Below are 17820 nucleotides of genomic sequence, written 5' to 3'. Positions count from 1 at the left end.
CTGTAGCATGTGATGTTGTTTGATAGCATTTGCCCACAACTTCTTTCAAAATTAGAGTCAATCCTCTCAAACCCTGCCACTGCTTTTTCAACTAAGTTTATGTCACATTCTAAATCCTTGATCATCATTTCAACAGTCTTCGCAGCATCTTCACTGGGAATAGATTCCATCTTAGGAAACCACTTTATTTGCTCATCCGTAAGAAGCAATTTCTCACCATGTAAGTTTGATGATGAGATGGCAGCAGCTCAGTCCCGTCTTCAGGCTCTTACTCTAGTTCTCCTGGTGTTTCTCCTTCCTACACTGAGGTCTTGAACCCCTTGGAGTCATCCATGACGGTTGGAATCAACTTGTTCCAAACTTCTGTTCATGTTAGTATTTTGACCTTTTCCTGTGAATCATAAGTGTCCTTAATGGCAATTAGAATGGTGAATTGTTTCCAGAAGGTTTCCAATTTTCTTTGCCTAGATCCAGCAGAGGAATCACTGTGTATGGCAGCTGTAGCCTTACAAAATATATTTCTTAAATAATAAGACTTTAAAATCTTAATTACTTCTTGATCCATCGGCTGCAGAATGGCTGTTATGTTAGCAGGCATGAAAATGACGTTGATCTCATTGCACATCTCCTGTTAGAGCTCTTGGGTGGCCAGGTACATTGTCAACATACAGTAGCATTTTGAAAGGAATCTTTTTTTCTGAGCAGTAAGTAAGTGTCAATAGTAGGCTTAAAATAGTCTGTAAACCATGCTGGAAACAGATGTGCTGTCATCTAGGCTTTGTTATTCTCTTTATAGAATATAGGCAGAGTAGATTTAGCATGATTTTTAAGGGCCCTAGGATTTTTGAAGTGGTAAATGAACATTGGCTTCAACTTAAAGTCACTATCTGTATTGGCCCCTAATGAGAGTTGGCCTGTCTTTTGAAGCCAGGCATTGACTTCCCCTCTCTAGCTATGTAAGTCCTGGATGGCATCTACTTTCAATAGAAGACAGTTTTGTTTACATTGACAATCTAATGCTTTCCTCTTAATTAAGTATCTTAGCTAGATCTTCTGGATGACTGGCTACAGCTCCTATACCAGCACTTGCTGCTTCCCCTTGCACTTTGATATTATGCAGTGACTTCTTTCCTTAAACCTCATGAGCCCTCCTCTGCTGGTTTCAAGCTTTCCACCTCCAGCTTATGCAGCTCCCTCTGTCTCACAGAATAGAAGAGAGTTAGGGCCTGGCTCTGGACTAGGCTTTGGCTTAAGGGAATGTTGTGGCTGGTTTGATCTTCTATCCAGACCTCTGAAATGTTCTCCATATCAGCAATAAGGCTGTTGTGCTTTCTGATCATTCTTGTGTTCACTAGAGTAGCATTTTTAATTTCCTTCAAGAACTTTTCCTTTGTATTCACAGCTTGGCTAACTATTTGGCAGCAGAGACCTAGCTTTCAGCCCATCTTGACTTTCAGCCTTCCTCACTAAGCTTAATCATTTCTAGCTTTTGATTTAAAGTCAGAGTCACGTGGTTCTTCCTTTCACTTGAACACTTGCAGGCGATTGTAAGATTATTGATTGGCCTAATTTCAGTATTGTTATGTCTCAAGAAATAAGGAGCTTGAGGAAAAGGGAGAGATGGCATAGTGGTCTGTCATTGTTGCTTTAGTTTCACTTCTTATGTAGGTACAGTTCATTGTGCCCCAAAACCATTATGGTAGTAACATCAAAGATCATTGGTAATGATCACCAGAACAAATAGAACAATAATGAAAAGATTTGAAATTTATGAGAGTTACCCAAATATGGTACAGAGGCATGAAGTGAGCAAACACTGTTGGTGAAATGGTGCCAGTAGACTTGCTCAATGATGCAGGTTGCCACACACCTTCCATTTGTAAAGAGTTCGATAAAGCAAAGCACAGTAAAACAAGGTATATCTGTGCTTTCAAACATCTTGCTTCAAAATGAACACTTAGGGTTTTATAATGTCCAAAAATATTAGGTTAGTTTCTAAACACAAATGTGATGTTATATAATAGTACCTTAGTACAAATCCTGATAATCTGACCAGATTAGTGTGCTGTTATGCAGAAGTCTTTATTATAATAGTGGGTATTATAAGAAATCCATTATTATTATCATCTTCATTTTTCCATTTGGAATCTCTCTAAAAATTCTGAGATCATTTGTTGGACATCTTAAGAAAATAGCATAAAGAGACCCTATCTTAGGTGTGTTTATTTAGCTTTAGATTCAGTTTTCATGTAACTGACCTGGAGGGAAGTCAGCTGGAGCTCTAGAAGTTAAGTCCATAGAGCAAATCCCCATAGGAACCTGAGGAAAGCATTTCAGGGCTCCTCTTGATACAGTAGGTAAAATCCTTTTGCCAAATAAATTAGGGAAATAAGTGATAAATACATATAGTGTGGTGAAAAATTATTTTTAGGTTTTCAAAAATGAAAGATTTTGCAAATGATTATCCCAAATGTGATAAAAACAGGTTAATGGTAGGAATTTATGAAAGTACTTGTAGAAAGCAGGTTTTTTTTTTTTTTTTTTTTTTTTTAAGATTTTATTTACTTGAGAGAGAGAGCATGCGCCTGCCTACAAGAGCATGAGCAGCAGGGAGGTGCAGAGGAAGAGGGAGAAGCAAACTCCCTGCTGCAGGGGAGTCTGATATGGGACTTGATCCCTGGGATCATGACCTGAGCTGAGGACAGATGGTTAACCAACTAAGCCACCCAGGCACCCTAGAAAGCAGTTTAGAAGTATATATTAGATCCTTAGAATTGGGAGATCTTATTGTCCAATAAATTTTCTTCTAATTAATTTATTCCAAGAAATCCATCTTAAATGAAGGGATTTTTTTTTTCTGTCTGAAAACTTCATCCATCATTTCACATAATTTTTTAAAAGGTACAAAAGAAAAGCTGCAAGTCTACCATCAGTGTTGAGAGGGTTATCAGGGAATACTGGGGGTTTTTTTTGCACTGTTGCTTTTCTAAATTTACAGTGTTTCATTAATGAAAAAAAATTGTGTCTGGACAAAATCCTGTTTGGAGACATTATACCATCTGACTTTTGAACTTCTCATTCTGTGATGAATTATTAGTGAAGTTTTAGGTATTTGTCTAGATTGCTTTCCTCCATTACTGTTGCCTCTCTTTCTGTGTTAATACTTACGGCACAATGCATAACTGTGTTTTAGACCTCCAAGCAATGTCTCTTCCTTTGTAACTCAGCTAGTTGCATTTAGTGCTTCCCAAAACTTTTTAAAGAGTAATGACATGTGTAATGAACTAGGGTATGGTGCTTATATGTATATTTTCCTGATTTTAGGATTTTGCTTTTAAGTACAAAGGGAATGCATATAATATAATAGTACATCTGTACAAATTCTGGTTATGATTTTGACCAGGTTACTGTATATTTCAGTTCTTAGACGAACAAGTAAAATTAAAAAAAAAACTAATAATTCATAGATGTATAGCTAAAAGGTCAATAGAGACATTAAAACAGAATGCTAAAAAATGGTCTAATAGTGCAAAAAAAGGCAGTAAAGGGAAGAAGGGGAACAACAGAGAAACAAAGGGAAAACAAATAAAACAAATCTAAACTCAACTGTAGCAATAATAATATTAAACATTAATGGACTAAACACTCCAGTTAAAAGCTGGAAATTATCTTAAAGGAGTAGACAAGACTGAAGTCTATGCTGTCTACAAGAGATATTCTTCAAGTATAGAGAGGTTAAAAGTAGATAAATGGATAAAGATATACCATGCAAATGGTAATTAAGTGAAAACCAGAGTGGTTATGTTAATAACACATAAAATCTATTTTAAGATGTAAATGTTACCAGAACTGAAGAAAGACAATGACAGATGGGACAGTTCATCAGGAGGAAAACGAATCATAGGATGTGTACACAGTAAGAGACCCCAGTTTGAGGCAAAAATATTGATAAAGAGAATAGTGGGCAGTTTCGCAATCATTGTTGAAAATTTTAACATCTCTCAGCAATTGATAGAACAACTAAATAAATCAATAACTCAGAAAATCCGAAAAAATATCAGACTCACTGACTTCATTGATATTTTTGAAAGTTGCATCCAGCACCATCAGAATATACACTTTTTCCTTGTGTACATGTTAGGACACCAGGATGAGCTATGTGCTGGCAATAAAGTCTCAGTAAATATTATGAAGTTATAAGAATATGTTCTCTGACTACAATGAAATTTTATTAGAAATCAACAATAGGGGATCCCTGGGTGGCGCAGCGGTTTAGCGCCTGCCTTTGGCCCAGGGCGCGTTCCTGGAGACCCGGGATCGAATCCCACGTCGGGCTCCCGGTGCATGGAGCCTGCTTCTCCCCCTGCCTATGTCTCTGCCTCTCTCTCTCTCTCTCTGTGATGACTATCATAAATAAAAAAAAAATAAAAATAAAAAAATAAAAAGAAATCAACAATAGGATATCTAGGACAGCCTCACATGTTTGGAAATTAAGCTGTATTTTGAACTGAACACTAATGAAAATACAATATATCAAAATTTGTGGGATGTATTAGAGTGGTGTTCAGAGGGAAACTTACAACTTTATATGCTTATAGTAGAAAAGAATGATCTTCAATCAGTATCTAAATTTTACCATAAGAGGCTTGAATATGAAGAAATTGAACCCAGAGTGGCTGCCCCCATCTGCCCTACCTGTCCCCCAACATCTCTACAGTACATTATCATGAGAGCCAGCAGTCTCCTTGCTGCCAGTGGTCTGACTGTGTGGAGCTCAGTGGAAATGCCCCATGCCTGGAGCATTGTTGAAAATAACAGTGGTCTCAGTTTAGGTGGCAAACAATCTGGGAAGGCCAACAACACAGCTGCCTGAGACTGTGATTACTGGTTGGGGCAAGCAACACAGTACGTTCACATTGAACAGGAGACCTAAAGAAGGAAACCCCTGTTTGGGCTTTCTTAAGCTTCTATATATTCCTGGGAATTTGGAAGGCTACATGCATGCTTATGTAAGACCAGCAAGGACCCCAGTTATCTACTCATTCCTGGCTGGAACTGAAACCAAGAAATGAGAGCTGGGACACACTCATAAATTTCCTGATGATTGAATGTGCGCCTCAACCTGTATACATAAAACTTGGCAGAGTGTGGGAATCTTGTTGGTTCAAGATGTTTAAGCACAACCTCTGACCAGTTATTGGTCATAACTAGTTATTTTGGCCAAACAAATCATTCTTAGAAGTGACACCTACAAGCCAGAACTTAATAATATTAACAACTAAGCAGAGATCTAAGTGGCTACATACTGCCGAGGAGACAGATTTTGTGTAGCTAGTCTGGGCGTTTCACTAAAAGAGCAAGAGCATCCCACCTGGAGGGGGTGAGGATCACAATCCAGGTTTGCTACAATATCCTCTAAAATCTTCAGTTTTCAGAGAAATTGTGAGACATGACTAAGAAACAGGAATGTATTACTCATGCACAGGAAATAAAATTAGCCAGAAGAAGGTGTCTCTGAAGGGGCCCAGATGCTATACTTAGTTAACAAAATCTCAAAGCAGGGCAGCCTGGGTGGCTCAGCGGTTTAGCGCCACCTTCAGCCCAGGTCGTGATCCTAGAGTCCTGGGATCGAGTCCCATGTCAGGCTCCCTGATGGAGCCTGCTTCTCCCTCTGCCTGTATCTCTGCCTCTCTCTGTCTTTCTCTGTGTGTCTCTCATGAATAAATAAATAAAATCTTAAAAAAAAAATCTCAAAGCAGCTATTATGTGTTCAAAGAACTAAAGATAGATACCATGTCCAAAGAATTAAAGGAAAACATGACAACAGTGACTCATCATAGAAATTAGCAATAAAGAGAATTTACATACATGTGAATATATGTGTGTGTCTTTAAGTAGAAATTCTCCAGTTGAAAGTACAATACCTAAAATGAAGAGTTCATTACAGTAATTAACAGATTTGAACTGACAGAAGAAGGAATTGGTGACCTTGAAAATTGATAAACAGACTTTAGTCTAAAGAACATATAGAAAAAAGAACTAAAAAAAAAAAAAAATAGAGCCCATAGACCTGTGGGACATTATCAAGAATACTAACATATGCATGAGTCCTAATGGGAGAGCCAGAAAAGAGGAAAGAGGCAGAAAAAAAATATTTGAAGAAATAATAGCCAGAACTTCCCATATTGGATGAAAAATACTAAACTGCTCATCTGAAAAGTTCAGCGAATTCTGAGTAGGATGAATTCATCTGTACACATTATAGTCAAACTATGGAAAGCCAAAAACAAAGAGAAAATCTTGAAAGCACCTAGAGAAGTAACTTATTATATGTAAGAACTCCTTGATAAGATTAACAACTAATTTCTCATAAGAAACATCAGTGGCCAGAAGGCAGTGGGATGACATATTCTAATTGCTTAAAACAGTCAATCAAGAAATTTATATCTAGCAAAACTATCCTTTGTTTTTCATACAAAAAATTAAATCATTGGTAAAACTGTACAGGTACATCTAAAAACAGTGTATTTGTTTATATTGCTGTGTGACAAATTACACAAACAAAATATGTGGCTTTATACAACACACATTTATTACCCTATAGTTTTAAGGTGTTGGCCAGAATGTTCTCATCTGTATGCTAAATTAGAGAAAAATTTGCTTCCAAGGTCACTCAGGTTGAGCTTCCAGGTTATTTTCCTTGCGCTTATAGTACTAAAGGCCTCAGCTTCTTGCAGGCTATTGGCTGGAGGTTCCTGTGGTTTCTAGAGATTATCTGCAGATTCTTTCCTGTGGACTTTCCCACCAGTGTGCCTTACCTCATCGAGTCAGCAAGGAGAGTTGCTATAGCAAGTCTGCCAGCAAGGTGGAACCTCAGATAACACAGTCACCGTAGTGACAGTTCATCACCTTTGCCAAATTCTCATGTTAGAAGGAAGTTATAGGTCCTGCTTACGACTCAAGGGGAGAGGTACAAAGAGGCATGGGCATGGAGAGGCGGGGATTATGAGAGGGGCCACCTTAGAATCATTCTGCTGTAGACAGGATAAATATATTTTCCCTGTTTTCATCTCGTAAAGACAACAACATAAAACAAGTATAAAACTGTTGTTAGGCTTATATAGAGATGTAATGTATGTGACAGTAGTGGCACAAAGAAGGGGAGAGGACAGGGGGCTGTATTGGAACAGCTTCAATGTACTGCTGGAAGTAAACCCAAATTAAGAATAGGAATGAATGATAAAAGAAATCAGTGGGATTGAGAGTGGGCAAATGATGGAGAAAAGTGATGAAACGAAAAAAAAAAAATTGGCTCTTTGAAAAGATCAATAAAATTGATAAATCTCCAGCCAGACTGATGAAGAAAATTAAGCAAAAAGACACATAATCAGTACTAAGTAAGAGAAAACTACTTTACAGATCCTACAGACATTAAAAGGGTAATAGGAATATAACAAATACCTTTATAACATTTTTTTTAAATTTTTATTTATTTATGATAGTCACAGAGAGAGAAAGAGAGAGAGGCAGAGACATAGGCAGAGGGAGAAGCAGGCTCCATGCACTGGAAGCCCGATGCGGGATTCGGTCCCGGGTCTCCAGGATCGCGCCCTGGGCCAAAGGCAGGCGCCAAACCGCTGCACCACCCAGGGATCCCCCTTTATAACATTTAGAAGAAATTGACCAGTTCTTAGAAAGACACAAGTTGCCAAAACTGACCCAAGGAGATATAAAACAATTGAACAGCCCTATATCAAAGAAATGCAGTTCATAATTAAAACTTACAACTAAGAAAAGTTTAGGCCCACCTACCTTCACTGTTGAATTATTTCAAATGTTGAAAGAATAAACAGTGACAGCGCTACCCAAACTCTTTGAGGGAACACTTCCAAACTTCTTGCACAAGGCTTGTAGTGCCCTGATACAAAACCAAATAGACATTGAAAGAAATGAAAATTACATACAAGGATCATTTGTGATGATAGATACAAAAATCCTTGGCAAAATACCAGCAAATCTAATCCATCAATATACAAAAAAGAAAAAAAAAATTACTTCATGGCTGAGTACTATTTACTGTAAGAATGGAAGGCTTAAGATCTGAAAATGAACATGGTAATTTACACTACTAATGGAATAAAAGTATAACTGCCAAGTGATCATTTCAGTAGATGCAGAAAACACATGTGACAGTATAAAATGCCCATTGATCATAAAGACTCAGCAAACCGGAAGGAAAAGATAACTTTAAAAAAAAACTAAAGAAAGGCATTGAGGCAAAACTACAACATGCATCATAGTAAATGGTGAACTGCTGAATGCTTTTCCTCTGAGGTCAGAAACAAGGAAAGAATGTGTGTTTTTACCACTTTTCAACACTTGTTTAAATAAGAGTCCTATGGATTGTAAAGGAAGACGTGAAGCTGTCACTAATTGCAGAGAACATAATTATGTACGTAGACTAGCATAAGAATTCTACAAAAATGTGCTTTAACTAAAATGTGAATTTAGCTAGGTAACAATAGCTCAGTATGCAGTGAACTTTATTATTATTAATGTATATTTTATTAATCCTTGTCAAGGGACATTAAAGAAGACCTAAATAAATAGATATTCTTTGTTAATGTTTGGAAGAATCAATATTATTTTTAAAGACTATTTTTTTTTTAAAGACCTTATTTATTTATGAGAGACACGAGAGAGGCAGATACATTGGCAGGGGGGAAGCAGGGCTCACTGTGGGGACCCCAGGATCATGACCTGAGCCAAAAGCAGACGCTCAGCCACTGAGCCACCGAGGCATCCCAAGGCTTTATTTAGAGAGAGAGAGAGAGCACATGAGGAAGGAGGGTCATAGGGAGAAGCGCACTCCCTGCAGAGCAGGGAGCCCAACATGGGGCTCATTCTGGGACTCAGGGATCATGACCTGAGCCAAAGGCAGACACTTAACCAACCAAGCCACCCAGGTGCCCAAGAATCAATATTATTTAAAGTATTGGGGGATAGTTTCCATTTTTAGAGTCGATGGAGTGCCATTCAAAATCCTGCAGGCTTGTTTGAAGAAACTGACAAGTTGATTCTAAAATTTATTGACCAAGATAGTTTTTAAAAAGGTTTGAGGATATATATACTATCTGTATCAAGACTTACTACTATAAAGCTACAGTAGTCGGGACAATCCAGTATTGATGTATGGATACACTTTTCAGTCAATAGAGCAGAACAGAGTTTGGAAATAGGCTCACACTTGTATAGTAAATTGATTTTTGAGAGCAGAAGGATAAATCATTGGGAAAAAGATAGTCTTTGTAGCAAATTATACTGGACAACTAGATATCTGTATGAAATAATGACCCTTGATCTGATCTCACCATACACAGAAATCAACTAGCAATAAGTCATTATCCTAAATATAAAAGTTAAAAATCTAAAACTTCTGGAAGAAAACATTGAAATTCTGTGTGACATTATGCTGGGTAAAGATTTCTTAAATGGGATACACAAAGCACACAAATACAAAAACAGGTTGACTTCATCAAAATTTCAAAATCTTGCTCTTCCAAAAGAAAAAAATAGAGAAAATTTAAAGGCCATCAGGAGACTAGGAGAAAATATTTACAAAACATGTCTGACAAAGACTTGTATCCAGAATATATACACAATTGGATTGTAAACTCAGTAATGAGAAAATAATCTAGTAAAAATGAGTAAGCAATTTCAACAGAGACTTGACAAAAGAAAAATGTATGAATAAGCCCAATATCACTAGTCATCAGGGTAATATAAATTAAAACCTCAATAAGTTACTACTTTCTTTATACTTTCTGGAACAAGTAAAATTAAAATTACTAATGATGCCAGGTATTAGTGAAGATGTAGAACAGCTGGACTCATAATGTTGCTGGTGAGAGAATGTAATATTGTATTGCCACTTTAAAAAACAGGGTGGCAGTTTCTCGGGAAGTTAAATGTACACTTAACATGTGGCCTGGCAGTTCATTCCTAGCTATTTACTCAAGTGAAATGAAAAATACAAAATTGTATGTGAATATTCACAGCAGCCGTATATAGCCTCAAATTGGAAGTAATGCAGTTGTCCATCTCCTGGTGAATTGATAAATTAATCTATATCCATATTATGGAATATTATTCAATACAAAGGATTGAACTTTTGATACATGCCAACAACATGGGTGAATTTCAGAAATGCCACGCCAAGTGAAACAAGTCAAACACAAAAGTCTACATACCATATAATTTCAGGTATATGAAATACTAGAAGGGCAAAAACTGTAGTGGTCGCCTGGGCAAGGAATTGACTGTAAAGAGGCAGGAAGGAACTTTTTGAGGTGATGGGAATATTTTGATCATGGTGGTTACATGGCTGTCTACATTTTGTCAAAGTTCATCACCCGCTCAAAATGGATGAATTTTATTGTACCTCAATAAAGCTGGAGGTTGGAAAGAAATCATATTGAAAAATATTTCTTTTTATTTACATATAGTTTAACAATTTTTAGTAGATTTAAATGGATTCTCATGAGACTACTATAACTTGTTTAAAATAAATTGCACCTGCAAGTGGGGGCAGCATGCTAAAGAGACAAAGGAGTGAGGTGGCTGGGGCTTATGTTAGTGTTCAAGGCAAGCTTTTCTGATGAAGGGACATTTGAGCAGATACACATGAAGTGAATTCAGTTCAATCAGAGACATGTCTTCATGTGTGCCTTGGGAGTCTCTTAGTTATATCTAGGAGTTTTGTAGTTTATGGTACTAATTGCAAATGAGATCTTCTTATCAGTTGCATTGGCTAATAATAATCCTTAAATTAATCTTTGCATCTTCATTTGTCTGCTGTCTCCCATTTGTTAATTCCTTGAGGACAGTAAGTATACAGATTTGTATGTGTTGTCAACTTACAGCTCTTCCTTCTGCGCTGTGTGCTTAGTTAATACATTTTCATGGTTTTTACTGAGACTAAGCAGATCCTTGTTGTATCTGTTAAATCTTTGTTTTTCCCAGCTCAGTATAGCACCAAAATGCAAGTAGCACCTATAAAAGGCCCTAAAGTGGAAAACCAAATTTCAGTCTAATATCAAAAGGAGTGAGTATAGGATGTGTATAAGACTGTTTGCTGGCACCTTTAAAGACACCCCTGATGGCCTCAAAGGTGGGAGAAATGAAAGAAGTTATTCTTAAATCTGACAGATTAAGAAAGAAACAGCTGATTGTGCAGGCATAGATTAGCAATGGAAATCTTGGCAAGATTCATTGTTTCATTTGAATAGAAGGGGTTCTTTTAGATTTCATGTCTGTGTTAGTCTCTGTACATAAGGGAGGTAGGTATCCCAGACTTGAGAGCTCAGCATAAGCTGTCAAAATGAAAACATTTGTCGCTCAAGTTCATGCCTTACCAGTAGATGGCAGCAAATTGCTTTGTTTAAACCTTGCTTGCTTGCTTTTTTTTTTTTTTTTTTTAAGTCACTTAGTAAATAGGTACTATATCTTTTTATTTTAGAGAAGGCCAAGGAAGTTAGAATAGTCTTATTTTCTTTAAATGGTAATATGGCCACTGGGTAGTGTCAGTTTAAATGATTTTAGCAATTCAACTAATACAGCTTCCTTAAAAATAACTTTCTACAGGTTTTGTTAGCAACTACCTCTTACTTGTATTTTTTATTCTTGATAGCACTATTAATATTTTATATGTAGTTTTCTGCCTCATAGATTTTTCTAAAGAACCCAGCTATAGTTTAGAACTAAATAACATTTTAGTAAACAGTACATGAATGTTTTGATCATATACCTTTGGAAGCTATTTTTGTTTGGAAATTTATTTTCACATGAAATTGCTGCCCCCACCTTGCCCCCAGAAGTGACCTACATAATAGGAGGAAGCACTTCTTGCCTCTTTTCTACCCACTTCCTGGGAAGGCCAGTGGGACAAGAGCCACACACAACTTCTCTTGGCTTCAGGGAAGATTGGGGGCAGGTGACAAAAGTCTATGTCTTGAAGAGTCACACAGCAGATTATCACTTTTCTTTCTTTTTTTCTTTCTTTCTCCTTTTCTTCCTTTCCAGAAATCAGTCCATTTAAGGAGAGAGTTTTGGAACTGTTATAGAAAATATTTATTCAGTCCTGAGGTTTCTCCCAATTTTTTACATGACATGCTGCTTAATTCTTAGAAACTCCAAAATCTTGTAAAACTAAGAATCCAGAATAGTCTTTTATCTTATGAAAACATGATTTATCAAGATCACTTAACATATATCTTACATGCTTTGGAATTTTTACAGACCACAGAAGATTTTTTTTTTAACCTAATACACCCTAAAACAACACAGCCTGCCAGACCACAGTACATCCGTACTTTAGAGCAGCAGATGTTGCTACACATGCTTCTCTTTAAGACCAAGAAGCACAAGAGAAAATAAAACAAAAAGTTCAAAACAGAAGAGAAACATGAAACAATACAGAGATGAGAGAGTCGAGTAGCCGAAAGCAGTTGGTTAAATTAGCACAGAGAGGGCCTATGGAGATCTGAACTCTCTGTTTTTGCTTATCTATCTTGTAAATATTCTGTAAGTCAGTTTCATTTTGTTAACCCAGGTTTGATAACTTTCTATCAAAATTTATTTTTCATGAAAACTATGCTTCAATTAAACTGAGGAAAGAAGTACTTGATGTTCATTATAATCTTTAATCATTTCACATTTTTTATAGGAATGGGCCATGGTAGAGTTGTTCATTGTTTTGTCTTTGAGTCTGCTAATGTTTTCATTTTGTTTTTAACCCTAGCTGATCCGACAGTTAAGGACTTGATCGGAGGCTTCACTGCTCTTCATTATGCAGCCATGCATGGCCGGGCCCGGATTGCACGCCTGATGCTAGAATCTGAATATAGGAGTGACATTATTAATGCCAAAAGCAATGATGGCTGGACTCCCCTCCATGTGGCTGCTCACTATGGTAGGGACTCCTTTGTCCGACTCCTACTGGAGTTCAAGGCTGAGGTTGACCCACTTAGTGATAAAGGCACAACTCCACTTCAGCTCGCCATCATCCGAGAAAGGTCAAGCTGCGTGAAGATTCTCCTGGACCACAATGCCAACATTGACATCCAGAACGGTTTCCTGTTGCGCTACGCTGTGATCAAAAGCAATCACTCTTATTGCCGAATGTTCCTTCAGAGAGGAGCAGACACAAACTTGGGTCGCTTAGAAGACGGACAGACTCCTTTACATTTGTCTGCCCTTAGGGATGATGTGCTTTGTGCACGGATGTTATATAACTATGGAGCAGACACAAACACAAGGAACTATGAAGGACAGACCCCATTGGCTGTTTCCATAAGTATTTCTGGAAGTAGTCGACCATGTTTGGATTTCTTACAAGAAGTCACAAGTATGTAATTTAATTATTACTATTACTGAATTCTTAAAAATTTTTCATCTTCTGGGGGGCTTCAGATAATTTTACAGCTTAAAATGAGCAGACACTAATGATTCCTATCAACCCTGCTTATTAACAAGTTATTAATAATATGACTTATATCTCATTCATCTGAAATAAAAGGAAAGCTCTGATATATCATAAGATTTCATATAAATTCAGTCCTGTTGGGCTGAGAGAAGAACAGATGGGAGGGACAAAGAGGAGAAATTGTCAGATTCTCAAAGACTTCTGTTAGAACAAGGCAGTTCTTACCGGTCATACACGTAGTCATTCAGGCTTTCATGGACTTCTGATTGAAGAATTATGAGAGCCTTGGACTCTAGGTTTCATCGCTGTGGAAGTGTCCTAGAATTTATGCTTTATCGCTAAGCTCTTCCCCCACATTTTTTTGTCGATTTTCTGGCTTCCTGTGATGCGAACCCACTTGAGAGGAATAGCAGTGTTACTGAGTGAGGGAGCCTAGTAATGCAGGTTAAGGATGCCAGGAGTTGTAAGAAAAGACTTGTCATCAGTGGAAAATCTGGTGCCACTGTCCCTGGCCCACCTGGCTTCCACTTCTGACCTATTTGGGTATGGGTACTTCTTACAGCCTGGATATGTGTGACCACCTTGCGTTGTGTTGGACACGTTTGCATTGTTTTTCTGGCAGGGATATTGGTCTGTGTGAATATAGTTACCCTCTCTTGTCCAGCTTCCTCCACAACTAGTCAAGCGTGTGTCTCAGAGCTCAACATCCAACCCAAAGCTGAAGTTTATAAACAAAATGTTTGATTTTGCCCTCCTCTGTACTCTTTAAATGAATTCCCTTTTTCTCACCTGATTTTTCCCCTTTCAGTCATCCATGGAAGGACAAATACACTGTTCTGGGTACTGAGGGATAAGGGGTTTGGATCTTGTGAATAATCTGCTCTCCTGCTTAGAACTGAACATGGGAGGAGAAATCTTATGAACAGATGAAGTGTAATTTGAATTTTGTGTGTTTATGAAAAGGAAGAAATGACATTATTACCACTGTGTGTCTGCAGACCTAAAAAGAAATCACTCAGGATGTAACTTGTGCTGTCCAGTAGGACTGTTTGTGGTGATGGAAATGGTCTCTGAGTGCTGTCCAGTATGGTAGCCATTAGCTCTACCTTCATGTGGCTATTGTATACAAGTTATGTGGTTAATGCTACTCAGGGACTGAATTTTTAATTTAACTGTATTAATTGAAATTTAGCTGACTATGAGTGCTAGCGGCTCCCGTGTTCTACAGCACAGATCTCTCTGCCTTAGGAGTGGAGTTTTGGGCTGACTGGTAGGTGGTCCCTTGGAGAAAGTTTTTGAGGCACATGGCATACTGAGAGATGGGAGATGTTGTCTGTGGTGATTCCTCACCAGCTTACTCTGACTCTTCAGGTTCTGGCCACATTTTACGAAAAGTTTGCCTTGAAATTTCAAGTGCTGGTTCTCTCAGCAAATTTTCTAGCAGTCTTCACTCACAGACTGGGAGAGATGTTGGTATTATGAGAGAGAATATTACTCTTGAACTGAAGGTTAGGATTCTGTCATGGAAAAAGCTTATGAAGTATCTCTTATTCTTTATACATTCTGAATAGTTTTGTTGTTGCTATTGTTTCTGTTTTAACTTCTCACTAGAGACCCATGGTTAAATTAACATGACTGCCTCAGCGCCTTTTGTTAAATATTTTGCTCAGCAGTTAACGGCATCGACTAGAGGTAGGCTGCCAAGCTCAAGCCCTAACTCTGCCACCTGTCATCTGTGACCTTGGGCAGGTTACCTAACTCCTCTGTGCCCCAGTGTCCTCATGTTAGCATTAGGATAATTATATCTACCTTATAAGCTTGTTGTGTGGATTAAATGAGTTAATGTTTATAATCTGCTTAAAACACTGGCACATTTTAAGTACTATATGTGTTTTTTACAATAGAATAATTAAACGACAGTGGATGAACAGCAAAGCCTGGCTGGCTACCAATAGAGTGAATCCCTTAGATTCTTATTCTCCCCCAGCCTCCTGTTTTTCACCTTGGTGGACTTGGTGGTGTAATCAGCATATGGAGACACAAAGAGGGTTGGTAAGGAGCCACCACTTTATCACCAGCCTCAGAGCAGCTGATTTCTAGCACAGAGTACAGCTGGGGAGCAAGACTGTTGAGTTAAAAAAAAAAAAAAAAAAGACTTGCAGATAACTCTAAAATTAGAGGTGGATGAAAGAGGGACAGGGCTTGCCTGTTTGTGTTTGAGCTCTCCCACTGCACATGGAGTGGGGCTGTGTACCTAGTAGGTCCTCAGGAAATGTGGGTCAGCTAGTTGACCACACCAGCAGGGTGGATGGTGGCTGAGCATGTGGTATGTTTTTCAGAAGTGAAAGGCCATCAGGCTTATGAAGGCTGCAATATCCTTTATGTTCAGGTGCCTTGGCATAATCCATTCCTTGTTGACTTGCTAGTGGTGTTTCCAGTCAAAAGCAAAGGAAACATTTCTGCTTCACCTGTATATCATTTATTAGATTTTCTTTCCAAGGGAATAATTGTCTGCTAGAAGGACCAACTGTAGCCCATGGTTTTGGGAGCTCTCCACTGAGCTCTCTTGAAAACCAGAGTTGAAAGAAGGTTGCATAGTTCCGGGAGCATCAAGTCAAATCCACAAGCTCCTTCCAGCTTCTGCAGTGCCCATTGAGCACCGAGCTGTTGGCTTCTAATCTGAGAAGTCAGACTGAGGATGGCAGAAATGCCACTTGGTGGTTTTTATTCAGGTCCATTCTACTCTTTGTTGCACCATTATGACCAGAAGCAGTTTATTTAAATTAGAAGAACTCAAGACAGAATTCTAGTACCTAAAAGGTACTGTGATTTTTTTTTTTAGAAAAATTGCCATAAAAACTCCCATGTACACTGCATACAAACAGAGCTGATCAAGTGGTGTAGGTATGGAGTAGTATCTGCTGGTGCCTTGTTGATCACGGGGTGAGGGAGAAGCCATGGAGAGCTGCTGGTACTGTTCACCTGCAGCCAGACTTCCAGAAAAGTCTGTTTTCTAGAAGGCCTGGAATTCACATCGTCTCCTCCAGAAAGGCAGTCAAGTGAAGGCGCAGCTTCTTAAACACAGCTTAGAAGAGCCAAAGATCATACCTGAAGAAGACGGATCACTTTGCCAAAGGGGAGATGTTTACAGCCTGGAGAAGCCAGTTTTTGTCCTTATAGTTCTTTTACTTGAAACAATAAATTAAATAAATGGAACAACAGAGAAAACCAGGAAGATGTGACTGATCACGGGCAGAAATAGCTGTGCAGACAGTGTTTGTAGCAGAAGTTCCAGTAGGGGTACATTTGGGCTGAGGCCCCGGATAAGGAGCTAAATACCTTGCACTGGGGCTGAGACTCAGGCAAGTGAGGTGCCTGGGGCACAAAACTTAAGGAAAACCTCATTCTCAAGGTCATGCAAATGCACAGAGTTAATTCAAATAGGATAATTTGTACATAGCGTTAAACACCATCATAGAGCTGAAGGATCAGGGAAGCTCTGGTGTATGGGAATGGGCTAAAATTATCTATCTAGCTGAAGGTAAAGAGCAGAATGTTGTAGGAACATCTGCCCAATTCAAAAGAGAAAGTAAACATTTATGTACAAGAAAAAGGCAAGCCCAAGAAAATGTTAAACGAAGTATACAATATTAAAATGTTGATAAAGACTGTTTCATCAGTAAAACTTACCCCGAGGACATAGTTAAATGATAACTGAACTCATCCTGAGCAACTGGATTGTAATCTAGTGCTCCTCTTCCCCTGTCTTCTCCCTGTATCGTGATGGAAATTCCCCTACTCACCGTACGGATGAAGGAATTATTCAGAATGTAAAATCCTTTAAGAGAGAAGTAACACAAGAAAACTGAACCTCAGGCATTGACTGGCAAAAACTTTTAAACTTATGGGGTCTAAAGAAAAAAAAAAGAGGGATTTGTGCCTGCATGCCTGGAATTTTGTTCACAGAAGTAGCGAAGAGCTCAGTTTGGAGGGAAGCCCACTTCTGAACATACAGGCACAAATTATGCATGTGGTAGGTATGGACTTTTTTTTTTTTAATTTTCTTTAATTCATGAGAGACAGAGAGGTGCAGAGATATAAACAGAGGGAGAAGCAGGCTCCCTGTGGGGAGCCTGATGCAGGACTCGATCCCAGCACCCCGGATCACTACCTGAGCTGAAGGCAGATGCTTACCACTGAGCCACCCTGGTGCCCCCAGGTACAGACTTCCTTGAGCCAGCCACCTCTGCAGGAAAAGGCCTTGGGTCTGAAAAGATCTGGTACGTGCAGTTTCTTGTGCCCAAGGGTCTGGAAATCAGAGAAAGGTTTTAGAGAAC

At 38.4% G+C, this 17820-nt stretch overlaps 1 protein-coding gene across 1 annotated transcript in view; it reads left to right on the top strand.

The window, feature by feature from the left end:
* The window catches only part of ASB7 (ankyrin repeat and SOCS box containing 7), a 50008-nt gene that overhangs the window by 17827 nt on the left and 14361 nt on the right, over nucleotides 1–17820 (top strand). The window contains exon 5 of the mRNA XM_025436839.3: nucleotides 12800–13405. Coding sequence (XP_025292624.1) covers nucleotides 12800–13405 — 606 coding nt within the window. The remainder of the gene's footprint in view (nucleotides 1–12799; nucleotides 13406–17820) is intronic.

Source organism: Canis lupus, chromosome 3 (genome assembly GCF_003254725.2).
Source record: "Canis lupus dingo isolate Sandy chromosome 3, ASM325472v2, whole genome shotgun sequence".
Classification (NCBI taxonomy): domain Eukaryota; kingdom Metazoa; phylum Chordata; class Mammalia; order Carnivora; family Canidae; genus Canis; species Canis lupus.
This window is presented reverse-complemented; position numbering and strand designations above follow the sequence as displayed.